This window comes from Pristiophorus japonicus, chromosome 11, assembly GCF_044704955.1.
Source record: "Pristiophorus japonicus isolate sPriJap1 chromosome 11, sPriJap1.hap1, whole genome shotgun sequence".
Taxonomy (NCBI): Eukaryota; Metazoa; Chordata; class Chondrichthyes; family Pristiophoridae; genus Pristiophorus; species Pristiophorus japonicus.
In genome coordinates, this window is record NC_091987.1 from 212,454,720 (window position 1) to 212,471,728 (window position 17,009).

General features: G+C 45.8%; 1 protein-coding gene across 6 annotated transcripts in view; it reads right to left on the bottom strand.

Annotated features, from left to right (window-relative positions):
* Positions 1–7,919: 7,919 nt before the first annotated feature.
* Positions 7,920–17,009, bottom strand: part of zbtb16a (zinc finger and BTB domain containing 16a) — a 283,192-nt gene continuing 274,102 nt past the window's right edge. For all 6 annotated transcript variants that reach the window (XM_070893149.1, XM_070893148.1, XM_070893147.1 and 3 more), the window contains 2 exons: positions 15,008–15,175; positions 7,920–8,203 (listed from right to left, as the gene is read on the bottom strand). In XM_070893149.1, coding sequence (XP_070749250.1) covers positions 7,974–8,203; positions 15,008–15,175 — 398 coding nt within the window. In that variant the 3' untranslated portion in view covers positions 7,920–7,973. The remainder of the gene's footprint in view (positions 8,204–15,007; positions 15,176–17,009) is intronic.

Here is a 17,009-nt window from a genome sequence, read left to right on the forward strand (position 1 = left end):
AAACTGAAGTGTTCAAAGAAAATGGAACGAACACACAATTGTTTTTTAAATGCCCTGTGTTTTTTTAAATCTAGGATTTTTCTCACGGCAGTGTTCTGGAGATTAATCTACAATTCCTGGAGTGTCCTGGTGAATTCTGGCCGGTCAGTAACCCTGCTGCAGGACTCGGTTAAACCGCTCATCAAAAAATGGGACTTCCAACAATGTAGTTCTCCCTCCATACCACACTGAATGCAAACCTAGGGTTACAATTCAAAGATTTTTTTTAAATTAATTTTTGAGAAGTGGGCATTGTTGGCAAGGCCAACATTTATCCCGAGTACAACTGCTAGGTTAGGCAAGAGTCAACCACCATTGGTCTGGGGCTGGAGTCACATATAGGCCAGATCAGGCAAGGATGGCAGGTTTAATGAACCTGATGGGTTTTTATGACAAACAAACAGTTTCATGATAACTGATATCAGATTTTTACTTCCAGATTTTTTTAATAACTGAATTCAAATTCTCAAACTACCATGGGTGGGATTTGAACTCTGGTTCCCTTGATTACTAGGCCAGCAACATGAACATTAGACCACATACTCCTCCCAAGAGTGGTCCTTGAGCAAGGCACTGTGGCCAGAGACATAGGGGCAGAAATCCTGACCTCCTGGGTCCGTACGGAGTGTGTATGGACCCAGGAAGGCATCGCAAAAGTCGGTTTTCAGCGCACAATGCGCATACACTGAAAAACGTTTTTTCTGATCCATCAAGCTGGAGTTTGACAGATCCTCCGTATCTCGGGAACGAGGACTTTTGCATGGGCAAGATTGCAGGATATACCCATATCTTGCCCAGCGGATGTCCTGAAAAATCTTGCGCCTGATAAAAGCAGACGCATAGCCTACTGTTACAGGTGTAAGAGTTTTAAAAAACAAAAACAGAAAATTTAATTTTAAAAACACTTTTTAAAAACCCTGTCCACGTTAAATTTATTTTAAAGCATAATTAAAAAAACCTAAAAAATAAATCGTAAAAATATATTTTTTAATACGTAAATAATTAATTTAAATTAATGTTAAATATGTAGTGTATTTTTTTTAGTGTTTTGTGTGTTTTGGGGGGAAGATTCTCATTAATAATGGGGGGTTCCCCAACTTGCAGAGTTCCCATTATGAATGAGAACATACTTTACCTGATTGGCTGCCCAGAGCCATGTGATTGCAACTCCAGCCCTACGCACGTGCCGATGTGCACGCGCTGCGACGCGCAGTCAGTGGAGGCCTCAGGACCGGGAACTCGAGTGGGTGCAGCAGCTTCAGGTAAGTGCGCATCTTTAAAAAAACGTTTTTTTTTTTTTACCCGATTGCCAGCGGGAAACAGCCGACCGGGATTTCTGGGCCGTAATGTGTCTTGTGGGGACCACTTCGCTGACAAGTTGGTGCAATTGATACGCTGAAGAGAAACAATAAGAGACACACCTGAAATGCATTTCATCATTTATTTTTTTCTAACTGCAGAGTCAAGGTATACAACTGAGACAATTGTTATTCCTTTTTTTTTAATTATTATTTACGTGACTTATAAATAAAATACAAAAGAATGTTCACTACAAAAATCTACTGTTAGTAGGATGTAAAAAATATTCTCTTTCGCTATTGAAGGCACAAACTTCACTTAGTGACACATGGAGAGAAATAACCTGCAGCATTTCTCTTTCTTTTAATATTTCCCCCATCAGAACACTGAAAAATAAAATGACAAAGAGCAGAGGGAAAATTACACAGGAAGAGGCGGCAATAAAGCTCGGACGATTACATCACAACGCGGATGGGGTGCACGTACGCAAACGCTCTCGCTGTTGGCGTATTTTGAGCCGACAAGGACAGGACTGGCGATCACTACTCCGAACAGAGTTCTCTCAATCAAAAAAGAAAAAAAAAGACGAGAATTTTTTTTTTTTAAACTCGAGAACCAAAAAAAAACAAAATGGCACCTTCTAATTGTAGGCTAACGACAGGTGCTGAGGTAGACTCAACTATAACATTAATTCAAAAAAATAATAAAACATCATTTTTTTTTATATTAAAAGAAATTGTAATACAAAGCAATTAGACTGACACATGTGCTGTCACAAGTCAAGACGAAAAAAAAATGGCTGATTGCCGTGGATACACTTGGTCCAAAATGGCAGTCCTCAGTGCTATATAATATATATATGTGTGGGCAGATTGCTCCTTTCTACCACGTTACAAGTCTTCATCTTAAACTGGCACATGCACAAGAAACAAAACCCCAAATTAAAATGGCCGCAGGATTTTTTTTTTTTTTAAACACGCACTTTCCGACAAAAAAAAAACACCACACAAAGCATGGAATACTTTCTCTTTATAAACGTATGCAACACTTGCACTTGAACTGCAATAGGAATTTAAAGCCTGAATAATTTTTTTTTTTTAATTTAAAAAAAAATGTAAAAAAAAAAAAATCGTAGACCGTTTCGGCACACCATCATAAACATCACATACCACATGTTACTATGCACGTTTCTGCACTAAATCAAAATGGTCGCTGGCCAGTGACAACTAATCCAATTTATCGCGTACAGGATCCCCTCCGATATTGGCTATCCTCAGGAGAGTCAAGTATGCAAAACAATGTGCGTTATTCCATGCCACTGGGAATTTAGTGAAAGGTATGTGAGGATTATTTAAATTGTTCCATGATTAAATTCATAATGTTTTTTTACCCAAATGTGTGGATCATCCAAAAAAAAGTCTTGTTTAAAAATTGGAGGAAGTCCATCTGACTACATAGCATTTTGTAAAAGAAATGACTCCTCGCCTCAACCTGCTTCCACCAGCAGTGACAGAGCTGTACTGCACGCTAGTGTTAAACCAGCTCACAAAGGTTGTCTCCAGACACAGCACAAGTTGGAAGGATAAAATCCATAGGGTTTGTTTTTTTTTCGGTGTGTTTCACAGTTTCAAGTGGACACAGAATGAACGTTTCACACACCCACAGTTATGCATTTCTGAAAACCCAGTGACAATACGGAAGCCCTTGCTCATCAGAAGCAGATCGATTATTTGTACCCAGGCAGCGCTAGGGATGGAGCACTAGGTCCTTGCGTAAACTGTCGGGCGTCTTTCACTGGTGGGATAATCTCCAGTCACCTCAATGCCGGAGTGTAGATTGCGGCTGGATTGCTGGAGAGACCCCTCTACCTCCAAGGGAATAGGGAGTAAGATTTAGCAGGAAAACCGGTCCTGCCCCGGAAGATCACGCCTCCCTCTCGGGTTTATCATGACACAATAGTAATGGTAACCACGGGACCCATGTGGCCTGAACTGACTCATCCTTAGAGAGCGAAGTGAAGAAAGGTGTCACAAACAGGGAGAGAGAGAATTAATGGGTAACTCCCTAACTTCAGCAAAAGCACCAATTCAATGAACCACGCCTAGTTTGATTTTACGAATTGGCTGCCGATGGATTAACTGATCTGCAGTGATTGGACACTGTCGGTGCATTTTCCTCGACCGACGCCAAAGGGGACCGAATTCGCCTGGGCGCGGAGAGAAACTGGGAACCGATAGAAACGGGTCCTCGGGCCTGATCTGGAAGAGTCGCCCGGTGGGACATGCCAATTCTGGGTCACCCGCCTCGCTGGCAGCCGCCTTCAGGGACGGAAGTCGGACCAGGGGGTACGAGGGGGTGGTGGGGGAACACGTGAGTCGGTGGAGGGGGGTGGCGTTGCTGCTCCTCCTGGCTCCACGGGAAGGCGAGAAAAAACAAACTTACATTCGAAGTAATATTTTTGGTTGGTGTCCACAGTGGACCCACTGAAACACGAGCAGAGACGGCCCAAAGCCTGCCCTGCCCATGGGCATTTCTCAAAACGCTTCCTTCAATAGGCATTGGGCTGATTGGATAAGTAAATCAAGGGCATACAAAAAACTGTGCCCCACAAATTTGGCAGTGGGACCAACGCATGAGTAGATCAGGAGTCGGCTGTCCCACTGCTAAACTAGTATACTCCCCGCCCAAAAAACAGGCACAAACCACACCAATATCTTTTGAGGTCCACGTGGTGTTAATAAAAAACCCACACACACACACACACAGTTGAAATGAATAGCCCACCGAGGCATTTCATGATACTTGTATGCCAAAGTATCTTTGAGAAAAGTCAACTTTCAGTGGTTCTTGTGGCTACAGTCTTGTCAAGGAGACCAGGGCTTCTTGGCATCAGCCAAGGGTTAAACAGACGAATGGAATCCACGGACTCCAGGTCAACTGGTGCTGTTCAACCCCAACTCTACCGTACACTCGATTGAAAAGGATCCGTTCCCTGCTCGTTGAGTCAGATCAATTGCTTGCCAGTAAAACTGACAGCGACTCCGAGAGAGATCAGGTATTTCCAAATAAAACAAACCTAGCTGCATTAGTGTACACAACAGAACAGAAACAAGAGTAAATGGTTCATGATGGGTGAGAGCTTGCCTTGGCTGCAAGCCTGAATTCTCACGTAACTTTTTGCTTACAGTCAAATGCAATTCAATTTAAGCCACATTAATGAGCTCTACATTTCATCTCAATCCCATCAGCTTAAATCAAAGCGGCGCCTGTACTCAACATTACCTTTAATTCTGGGGAAAACTTGGAGAATAAGTGCTTTTGCCGGGAAAGGGATTTTACACAAGGTGAGGGGGAATGGTATGCTTTCCTATTTCGGGCACAGAGTTTCAGCATTAGGCACTCCCGGGTCAAAGGTCGACTCAGGCACTAACCCGGGTCAAAGGCACTAACCCGTACCAAGGGCCACCGTTAGGCACTCCTGTGTCAGAGTTGGCTCAGGCACTAACCCGGGGCAAAGTCTACATGCATCAAGTTCAAACTCAAGAGCACCCCCTTAACTACACCCAGTGGCACAATTTCCATTTACTGCACAAGACATCCTTAACCCTCTCAGAGATGCAATTGTGGGGGAGGGGGGGGGGTGCTTGGTGCAGTGAACCCCTGGATCGACACATTTCACTGAGGGCCTCTCCAGCCAATGGGGCAGGAACCCCTCCTACCATCAGTCCGTGGTTGGATTTGAACCCATCTTCCAGAGGGGGGAAAAGCCATCATCTAGCTCACCTCACCAACTAGTCCTGCATGCAGTTATCCCATCCCATCAGCTCTCTTCTTGAAATAGGAGTCCCATGTCATGGAATCTGCTCTTTGTCATGCTGATAAATCCCCAGTTTTCTTTTTGTAATGAGAGAGAAAAAAATGCAGAGTATAGCCAGGTTTTTACACGGCAGTGCATATCCCTGACAGTGAATCCAGGCACCATCCCACAGGCAGATTTTAAATTTCGCTTGGCATTCTTGTTTCGATTCTCCCACCTTGGCGTGAAGTGATACGGATTAAATTCTGGACTAAATCTCTGTGTAAACATTTTGAACTTGGTAACCAAGTCATACTGGAGTTAAACTCATCTCTTTTCTACTGACTTTCTTGGTTGAGCCCAGAGATGTAGGCCGTGCAACCAAGCCTTTGGAGTTCCATTTCCTGCTTCCAAAAATCCCTGAATGAACAAACAAGAGACTACCTTGTTCGCTGGGCCGTAAGCAGCCCACCACCTGAACCGTGTTCTCAAATTGCAACTCCCAGCAATTCCGTGAACGGGACGTCAATTATGCAGAAAAACAGGCATTTTCACTAGTGTCAAAGGAGGTAACTTTTCCTACAGTGTTTTCCGACAATGTCAATCGAGTTTCCTTTACAATGGACAATGATCCCGCGGCATCTTTCAATATGGGGCTCGGGCATGCCTTGTCTGAAGTGCAGCTATACGATCAACTTCAAAGGAAGAAGGACCACATTCAATAATCCTTAAAAGCGCTAATCACCACTACCCAAATGGAGTTCCAGTTTAGTTAAGTATTTTTAATTATTAACCGGGTGGCATCACCCTTCATTTGCATTTTTAGGCTTCCAACTTATTCGCTAATTCTCAGCTGTTCTTTGGAAGCTAACGGCAAGGATTTGGTTTCTGACACGGGCATTCGGTGCATTATATCCAACTATCTTCAATAGCAGAAGTGCTATAATTGGGCAGAGGGCTTCTTGGTGAGGAAGTGTTTACTGCCAACCCCTTCCATCCCTCCCTCCAAACTCGAGAGGACTAATAGTCTGCAATATTCCTTTAATTAGAATTGAAGTGCGTTTGATAAGCCACTTTATGGGTGGGTGGGGGGGGGGTGGGGGGTGGGGGGAGGAGGGAACGGGGAAGGGGTTGGAAAAGAGGGAATGGGAGAAAAAGGAGGAGAAAATGGGGGGAAAGCTGATGTCTTGGAAATTTATGACCCTGTACCAGTTTGGCAACAATTTCAGTCTTTACCCACCCCCAGTCAACAAGTGAAGGGACCATTCTTCTGGCCAATGAAACACAGCCAAGTCAAAAGGGTCCTTCAGTCAGATGCAAGATGATAATCTTCCTTTGCCTATAGAAATTGTCCCATGTTGCTCGGCAACAGGATCTCCCTCCCCCACTTCCTCGGCCTGTAACTCCAACGTGCTGCCTGATTTTATTAATAACTAGAGCTTCTATTTATGAAGTAACTTTCCTTTTGATTTAGTGCTTAAATGCATGGAATAACATTGGGATACAACGACACTATGAATTTCTCACATATTCACAAAAAAAAAATTATTCACATCACAGAGGCAGAAAGGGCAGGAGCCTATCGCAAACCTACAAATGTCAAAGGACCGACAAATATTACAAAAATATCACAATTTTGTAAATATCTAATCAATTCTGTCTGAATTTCACACAGGGCTTTTCCTCAGCCCTAAAAAGGTAGAAGATATTATCCGCCCCCATTTTCAGCAGATTAATATCCTTTACTAAAATCCCTCTTTGCACGCGCAGCCAACGATCTTTTTCTCACACACACGTACAAATACACGCACGCACACATGTACAAACAAACACACGTACAAACACACACACGCACACACACAAAGCACATGTCCAGATTCCACCCAGTGATTCCTCCTTTCTCTTTCCTTCACATTTGAGCAACACTACGTTAACCGCTCATGATTCAACACTTGTTTTTTCGTTTATCACCACCTCACATTAGGAACTAAATCGCTGACTGTCGCCTTCTGTGCTAGAGGTTGACACACTTTCCATTTTAAGGCACCCCCATTTCCCTTTTCACTGTCATCCGAAAGGCAACAGCCGTGTCTAGCAAGCCCCCCGTCCTTTCCCTTCTCATTTCCCCCTTTGTTTAAGCACTGCCCCCACCCTGCCACCCCCCCCCCCATTACAGGTACGTACCCCCTAACCCTCCCCCCACCCCTTTACATATAGGTGCTGTAATCTCCGCAAAACAAACGCAGCAGACAGCACAAGCATGAGATGAACAGTTGTGGCGACGACACAAAACACAAAATACTGCAACTGTGCTTTAGTAACTTTGAAAACAACAAAAAAAAAAAATTATAGAGGTAGCTTTTGGAATAAGTCTCGACCCTTGCCTAACCTGGCAGGGTCACAAAACAAAACAAAAAATTTACCAATTTTGGTAATGACCGCGCGCGCACACACACACGCACAAATTCAAAAAACACATTGCCCTCTCTGATGTGGCACTTTGTAGTCTGTTAAGTACTTAAACTGCCTGTCGCGCTTTGCGACACTCTTAAACGAACCCAAGCTCGCACACGAAAGAAAGACGGACGTGCGGGAGGGTGGGGGGGGGGGGGGGTAAAAATACAGTCAGCTGAACGAGGTCATACAACACGAGGTAATCCAATCAACACTGTGCATAACACAGAAAACAGTTCCAAAACAAAATTAATACAACAAAAGAACAAAGCTTCTCTTCCCTCCCTCCCTCCCACCCCCAACACCCCCCCCCCCCCCCCATCCCCCCACCCCCCAGTTCACAGCACTGGCTCTTTTCTTCCTCTCCTTCTCTCTCTCTTTACGACTAGACGTAGCACAGATAGAGATAAGTTTTCTCTATTCTCCAGTCCGGCGGGATATCCTCGGGCTTGTGGCTTTTCATGTGCTTCTGCATGGCGGACAGGCTGGGGCAGTAATCCAAGCATATCGTGCACTGGTAGGGGGAGGCCCCGTTGTGGGTACGGAGGTGTTTGATCATGGCAGAGTAGTCCCGGGATCGCTGGTGGCACAGCTTGCATTCAAAGGGCTTTTCGCCTGCGGAAGGAAGGAGGCACGTGAATCAACAACAACTTGTATTTATATAGCGCCTTTAATGTTCTCATCAGTCACCTTAGAACTCATTTTAACATGGAAGCAAGTCATCCTCGACCTCCTGAGATGATAACATAGTGAAACGTTCCAAGATACTTCACAGCATTATTATGCTCTAAGAATTTGACACCAATCAACACAAGTAGAAATTAGCGCAGGTGACCAAAAAAAGCTTGGTCAGAGGGGTAGGTTTTAAGGAGCAGACACCTCGGGGGTTTGTGGGGCCGGAGGAGATCAGAGAGGAAAGAGAGGCGGAGAGGTTTAGGCAGGGAGTTCCAGAGCTTGGGGCCCAGGCAACCAAAGGCATGGCCACCAATGGTGGAGCGACTATAATCAGGGAGGCTTAAGAGGGCAGAATTAGAGGAGCGCAGACATCTCAGGGGGTTGTGGGGCTGGAGGAGATTACAGAGATAGGGAGGGGCGAGGGCCATGGAGGGATTTGAAAATAAGGATGAGAATTTTGAAATTTGAAGCGAATCACAGAATAGCACAGCACAGAAGGAGGCCATTCCACCCATCGAGTCTGCACCAGCCCTTTCGAAGAGCTATCCCGTCAGTTCTTTCTCCTTCAAGTATTTATCCAATTCTCTTTTGAAGGCCACTATTGAATCTGCATCCACCGTCCTATCAGACAGTGCATTCCAAATCCTAACCACTAGTCGTATAAAAATGATTTTCCTCATGTCGCCTCTGTTGTTTTTGCCAATCACTTTAAAACCATGCCCTCTGGTTGTCGACCCTTCAGTCATTGGAAACCGTTTCTCTTTATTTACTCTATCTAAACCCTTCATCGTTTTAAACACTTCTATCAAACCCGAAGACCAAGAAATCCCTCTTTTCCATTGAACGTGAGTGACAGTATTCTTCCCCACTCCCCAAAAAATTCTCTCCTCCTTCCCACCACCCCCCCCCCCCGCCCCCCCACTACCATCCCAACAATTTTGCCCTCCCTTTGCCAATTCTGTTCCCCCCCCCCCTCCTCCCCAGCCAAATGCCCAATAAGGGTCAGTTGGAAAAATGGCCACTCTTGCATGTCAGCCTAGCCAGCGAATTCTGGCAAACTATTCAACTGTAGGGGCACCACAGCCGTGCCCAATCCTGGTCACACTGAGCACAGTGCCAGAGCTGAGGAACACACGAGCCCCAACATGAGCTTTCAGGAGGGCAAGGAAGGCATGAAAATGGAAAGGCTGTTTGGGAGAGGGTGGGGGGAAAGAGATAGAAGAATACGATATTCAGACATAAATTTATTAGTGAAGTAAAGCGGCATAAAAAAGGTATTGGCAAAAGCATTAAATTATCACGTTTCTTCCCAATCGATTCCCACACAGTTCAAGTTGCTTTATTCCATTTTTTAAATTGAAGCAGCTTTGATCTTTGATCAATTTGGGTTCGCTGATCGCAAAAATGTTAATGGCCAAAACAATACAAACGACACCTTTTCTGAGTGACACAAGTGATTTCCCATTGTAAAATTCTTCTTATAAACCCATTTGCCTGGCAATGTTTTAGTGAGCAAATCTACACCGAGAGAAATTTGGTCTCGTCTCAGTAATGCGACATCTAAACAACTTGCATTTATATAGCACCTTTAACGTGGTAACACATCCCAAGGCGCTTCTTAGGAAGTGTTATAAAACAGAATTTGACACCGAGCCACAAGAGATATGAGGACAGGCGACCAAAAGCTCGGTCAAAGTGGTAGCTTTAAGAAGCTTCTTCAAAAGAGAGAGGGCTGGAGAGGTGGAGAGGTTTAGGGAGGGAGTTTCAGAGCTTGGGGCCCAGGCAGCTGAAGGCAAGGCCACCAATGGTGGAGCGATGGGAATCAGAGATGCTCAAGAGGCCAGAATTGGAGGCGTGCAGAGATTTCGGAGGGTTGTGGGGCTGGAAGAGATGAGAAATAGGGAGGGACGAGGCCATGGAGGGATTTGAAAGCAAGGATGAGACTTTTAAAATCGAGGTGTTGCTTAACCGGCATTTAATGACTGCTAGCCACCTCCTATCCCAATTCTAAACACGTGGAAGTCACAACACAGAAAAAAATTCCATTCGGCCCAACCATTCAGTGCTGGCGTTTAGCCTCCGAGCGAGTAAATAGCCTGAATCACACAGCCCTGGCCCCGTATCCTTTCAGTCAGGCCTCGGGGAAGCACAAGGGATTTAATCACCATACAGAGTATGGATGCCGCACCTTATGCACAGAGGTTTCGGCACAACATGCCAGTCAGGGATTTAGGGGCGAAATTGCCCCTTTTTATAGCCCAGTTAACGCCTCCGGGGGGACGCAAGACAGTTTTCGCCCGGGGGGGGTGCATGACTCCTCACTGTCCCACACAGTCCCCTAAACACCTTAATGCCCCGGCACAGACACGATGGACCCAATAGCCTCCTTCTGTGTCATAATTTTTCTCTGATTCGATGATGACATTTTTACAGCACAGAAACAGTCCTTATGACCCAACAGGTCTATCCTCCACATGAGTCTCCCTCCCACCTCTCTTCACCTAACCCTATCAGTATACCCTTCTATCCCTCTTGTACTTAGCTAGCTTCCACTTAAACGCATCTATGCTGTTTGCCTCAACTTGAAAGGCGGATTCTCGTCGCAATTTTTAATTATTCAAAGTTCTGAAACAAGAAAAAAAATTAAACCTCCTGAGGCTAATTCTTTCCCAAAGCCGGCACAGGAACAATGGGCCAAATGGCCTCCTACTGTGGTGTAATATTCTATAACCACTCCCTGTGGTAGCGAGTTCCACATTCTCACCACTCTCTGGGTAATGAAGTTTCTCCTGAATTCCCCATTGGATTTTTTTGTGACTATTCGTATATTTATGACCCCCCCCCCCCCCTAGTTCTGGTCTTGCCCACAAGTGGAATTATCTCTATGTCTACCCTATCGAACCCTTCCATAATTTTGAAGACTGACCGCTATCTGGTGACCTGAATTCCTTGTTGCATTTATTAGTGTAATTGGGATAATAATCTCACACACACAGGCACAGATCCAAAATGGTCATTGCAAAGTAAGATGAACAGTAATAAAATGATGAAATGCAAATTAAATCCAAATATTGATTCGGGTTTGACAACATTAACTGAAGTCAGTGACTTGTGTCAGTGTTACACGCTGCAAGGATCGCCTTCATCGGTGATGAGGCTAAACAGTGAGCCATTCATTACGAGACTGCTGTTTTCCCATCTACCAGGATCCCGTTAGTTAGTTGCGAGATACTTAACAAACTTGTATGGAAAACAAAAATGGTCCGCCCTTTGTTGAGTTCGCTGGACACTTGGACTGAACCAGGCCACTCCAGGGACATGAGCACAAAAAAAAAAATCTAGGCTGACCTCCCAGGGCAGTGCTGAGGGATTGCTGCACTTTTGGATGAGACATTAAACCAAGGTCCCGTCTGCTCTCTCAGGTGGACGTAAAGGATCCCATGCCACTATTTGGAAGAAAACCAGGGGAATTATCCCCGGTGTCCTGGCCAATATTTATCCCTCAATCAACATGACAAAAAAAAAAACAGATTATCTGGTCACTATCACATTGCTGTCTGTGGGAGCTTGCTGTGCACAAATTGGCTGCTGCGTTTCCCACATTACAACAGTGACTACACTTCAAAAAGTACTTCATTGGCTACAAAGTGCTTTCAGACGTCCGATGGTCGTGAAAGGTGCTATATAAATGTAAGTCTTTCTTTTCTTTCAGGCAGACCAAGGCAATGGCAGACGATCTCCGCTCTGTGCAGGGATAGCGTATCCAGGTAGGGGGGGGGCGGGGAACCCACAATTGGACTCGAGGGGCTTGGGGTTGCGGAGGGAGAGGCGGCAGGGTGACAAAAAAAACTCAGCAAGAGTTAATGTACGGATATCAGGTGAGGACAGGATTGATATGGGCCGCGATTCCAAGCATGGTTAAATAGTCCTGCTGGTCGACTCTGGTTGGCATGAAGAATGGCCATCAAGGTAACAGACGGCAGCAAACAGCCAGCGAGCCTTGTGCTTCACACGCAGGACAGAAGGGAGAGAGAATCTGGGCACGGGAGGCAAAATCCCAGAATATTCTGCAGTCATTTCAGTCCCGTCACGCTCAAGTATCAGTAAGTCACCAAAAAAACCACACACACCTGTAAGCTTTGTCTCATTCTAGCAAGCGGTTAGATTGCGTTATAGAGGCAGTCTCGGGCAACAGCAGTAGAATTGTGTGTAGCAGCATCATTTCAGCAAGGTCTGCCTTCTGGATAATTGCGTTTTACTCAACATTATAATCGGGAGTGATTGTAAGTAGCATCACCACTCAATACACGGGATTCTCCAAATAAGCTGGAGTAAGGCATGGCTGCATTTATAGCACCAAACTCCGCACTTTGCCCATTCACCGCGGCAACTGACGCTGATGAATGGGCCGCTACACTTGTCAATGAAAAGTGGAAAAGTTTGGAATGTTCTCAGCCCAATTGACTTGCCATCGAGCCTGACTAAATCAAAGTGTCCACAAACTGGCACACCCACTCAGACATCGCAGGAACAGTCGGTGTCAAGAAAAGTGGGGAACAGAAAGCGAGTGAGGGGGGAGGGGGGGGGGGTGCAACTTATTTTATTGGGTTCCAAAATGGACCGATTGTTCCAGTCCATAGCACCAACACCCTCGACATAAGGAGCAAACAAAACTTACCAGAAGCACAAATACCAGATTATTTGTAATAGTACATCAGGAGGAGAAAAGGTGTGAGGTGCATGGGGGCAGTATGAAAAAATTGTGATGAATGGAAAAAGAAAAAAAACTAATTGGCAATGTTATGGCAGGGGTGGGGTTTCCAATTAAAATCCAACCAGACCACGGATCATGTTTGAAACCAATAGACGTGGCTGAAGACTTGCTATAAGCCTTTGGCATTGCCCCAACATCAGATTGTGAGGGAAGTGGCCTTTGCTCATCTCCGATGGCCAAGAACAGAAACCAACAATGCAGAACAATCAAGCAGCACGAACCTGGAACAGACCCAGCTCAACACACTGCAGTATCGACGCGAGTTTTCCAGCCTCACGCTACAAGTATTCCACGGTTAAAGATTGACAACCACACTGCCAAATTACCCAGAAATGTTCTCCTTCAGCATTTCCGTCACCTGCCTCAAATTAGTTTTTCCTTTTTAAAAAAAAAAAGACTGCAATTTATAATGCTGAGCTACAAGGGAGTACAATGTTAATACACGCCGTTACCAAATACAGCAAGAGGTCGTTAGTGTGTGAAAGAGGACAGACGATGTTCATTGTGCTGAGCACTGAAGGTGTGGTGAACTGGGAATCACGTGGCTCACTCAGATCATCGATATTCATTGGGGGGGGGGCGGGGCTGCGTCAGGAATCTTGGGAACAGGGGAATGGTTTCAATCAGAATTCTATATACTGGGAGCGAATGGGAAGGGGTTTCATAGCCGTTTACAGCACAGAAAGAGGCCATCGTGTCTGTGCCGGTCGACAAAGTGCTATCCAGCTTAATCTCACTTTCCAGCTTTTGGTCCGTAGCCCTGTAGGGTTTCTGCCTTTACCTCGCTTTCAGGGATTGAGTCCCAGACCCCCACCCACCCTCTGGCCGAACAAAATTCTCAAATCCCCTCTAACCCCCCCCCCCAATTACTTTAAACCTGTGCCCCCCTGCTTATTGGCCTCTCTGCTAAGGGAAACAGGTCCTTCCTATCCACTCTATCCAAGCCCCTCATAATATTACACACATCAATAAGGTCTCCCCTCAGCCTCCTCTATTCCAAAGAAAACAACCCCAGTCTATTCAATCTTTCCTCATCGCTAAAATTCTCCGGTCGAGGCAACATTCTCATAAATCTCCTCTGTAGCCTCTCTCGTGGAATCACGCCTTTCCTGTAATGTGGTGACCAGAACTGCACGCAGTACTCTAGCTGCGACCCAACTAATGTTTTATACAGTTGAAGCATAATCTTCCTGCTCTTGTATTCTATGCCTTGGCTAAGAAAGAAAAGTATCCACTATGCATTCTTAACCACCTTATCTACCTAGTTTATTGGAATTGTGTATACAGGGAGTGAATAGGAAAGGGTTTAAAAAAAAAACATTGGAATCCTACATACTGGGAGTGAATGGGAAGGGGTTTGGACCATTGCAATCCTACATATGCAATCCTGGGAGTCCCTGGCCAAAGACCGCCCAAAGTGGAGAAAAAGCGTCCGGGAGGGCGCCGAGCACCTCGAGTCTCGTCGCCGAGAGCATGCAGAAAACAAGCGCAGGCAGCGGAAGGAGCGTGCTGCAAACCAGACTCGCCACCCACCCCTTTCCCTCAACCCCTGTCTGTCCCACCTGTGACAGAGACTGTGGTTCTCGTATTGGACTGTTCAGTCACCTGAGAACTCGCTTTTAGAGTGGAAGCAAGTCTTCCTTGATTTCGAGGGACTGCCTATGACTGATTGACCTACACACGTGGAGTGAATGGGAAGGGTTTGGACCATTGGAATCCTACGTACTGGGAGCAGTTTTCCCTTTCAGCTGCATGGCTCTCTGGACCTCCCGTGCCATTTTAACTGCAAATTGCTGACCGAGCTCCAGAACAAAGAGAATTCAATTGAACTTAAGAGTTGTTCAAGGGACTATAAACCCAATACCCACTATGCCAGCGATCCCTGGCTGTACAACAGTGAACAACATGGCTGCAGCCACGACTGCGAAGTGTAATGATGAAGAGCGGGGGTGAGGTCCGGTCTGGGTTACCTGTGTGAACCCTATAGTGGGTCTCCAGCTGGTGCTTCAGACTGAACTTCTTGCCACATCCGTTGCACTCGTAGGGCTTCTCGCCGGTGTGAATACGCTTGTGACTCTTCAACGTGCACTCGTCGCGAAAGCAGCTCCCGCAGAACTCGCACTCGTACGGGTGGTCGCCTGGAAAACAAATCCGGAGTTACTCGGGGAAAACCAAGCTCTCCGACACACCGCCCAAAACCACACTCTGAATACTGTGCTCACGTTCAGAATAATGCTAGATCCCAAGTGTGATGGGGAGGAGGTATGAAGGAGCATTAAAGAATTTTTATAAATCAAGGGAAAAAAAAAAACTTGGTTGAGAGGGGACCTCACTGAAGCACCGTTCGCCCTGAAAAGATCCCATGGCACTATTTTGAAGAGGAGCAGGGGAGTTATCCCCGGTGTCCTGGCCAATATTTATCCCTCAATCAACATCACAAAAACAGATTATCTGCTCATCATCACATTGCTGTTTGTGGGAGCTGGCTGTGCACAAACTGGCTGCCGCTTTTCCCACATTATAACTTCAAAAGTACTTCTGAAGAGCAACTAGGAATGGGCCATATATTGGCCATTCCTTCATAGTCGTTGGGTCAAAATCCTGGAACTCCCTCCCTAACAGCACTGTGGGAGCACCTTCACCACACGAACTGCAGCGGTTCAAGGCAGCGGCTCACCACCACCTTCTCAAGGGGCAATTAGGGATGGGCAATAAATGCCGGCCTTGCCAGCGACACCCACATCCTGAATTAATTTAAAGAGAGACACTCTCCGACACTTCCTATGCTTGCTTTAGAGAAGTCCAAAAGCACAAGCCTTAAATGTCAGGTTAGACAAAACATCAAGGCTTTTGCAGGCAATGATCTGCTGGTCTTGTGAAGGCAAAGTAGTGAGGTCACCGTGCTTCCAATCACCCTTCCGACTTGCTTATTGGTCACTTCGTTTAGCTTAATCACGGTCGCATTATCCAATCCGTAAAGAGAGATTCGAGATATGTTGCAGAGTTATGTAGATTTGAATCTGAGGCAAGAATATAATTGGGATTTATCCCAGGTCTGAAAAACTGCACCATTCCAGAATGGATGACTGACAGGGAGGACTACAGAAGGCGGAGTCTTGCATCTTGATGCAGGCACAGCTAGCTGAACATTATTCAAGGCTTTTCACCTCCTTCCAAACACCGTTGAAGATTCTATGCTGGATGGCATTTAAAAAAAAATCTATTACGTTAATCTCTCACTTTCCATCACTTCTACCCTAAAGGTGCTGACTCCTGCTGTGTAACAGTTACATGGGAGTCTCCTGTAGTGGCCAACCTTCCAGCCCAGACAGCAAGCAGGAGTAAGCTATTCGACATGAAGTAGTATCACAGCCGAGCCAGATCAGATCCCATTCTCACCCGACATTCCAAACACGCCTCCTTCCCAGATGGCGGCATTCGGGAGCAGAAACACTTCCTAGCGCGGGGGCATGGTACAGCCCAGTATGACCTTGGGAAGCTCAAAGAAAGGAAGACTTGCATTTATATGGCGCCTTTCATGACCACTGGACGTCTCAAAGCTTTACAGCCAATGAAGTATTTTGAGAGTGTAGTCACTGTTGTAATGTAAGAAACGCGGCAGCCAATTTGCGCACAGCAAGCTCCCACACACAGCAATGTGATAATGACCAGATAATCTGTTTTTGTTTTGTTGATTGAGGGATTAATATTGGCCAGGACATCGGGGAGAACTCCCCTGCTCTTCTTCGAAGTAGTGCCGTGGAATCTTTTATGTCCACCCGAGAGAGCAGGGTTTAACGCCTCATCAAAAAGATGGCACCCCCGACAGTGCAGCACTCCCTCAGCACTGTACTGGGAATGTCAGCCTAGATTTTTGTGCTCAAGTCCCTGGAGTGGGACTTGAACCCACAACCTTCTGACTCAGAGGCGAGAGTGCTACCCACTGAGCCACGGCTGACACAAGCTCAGTCA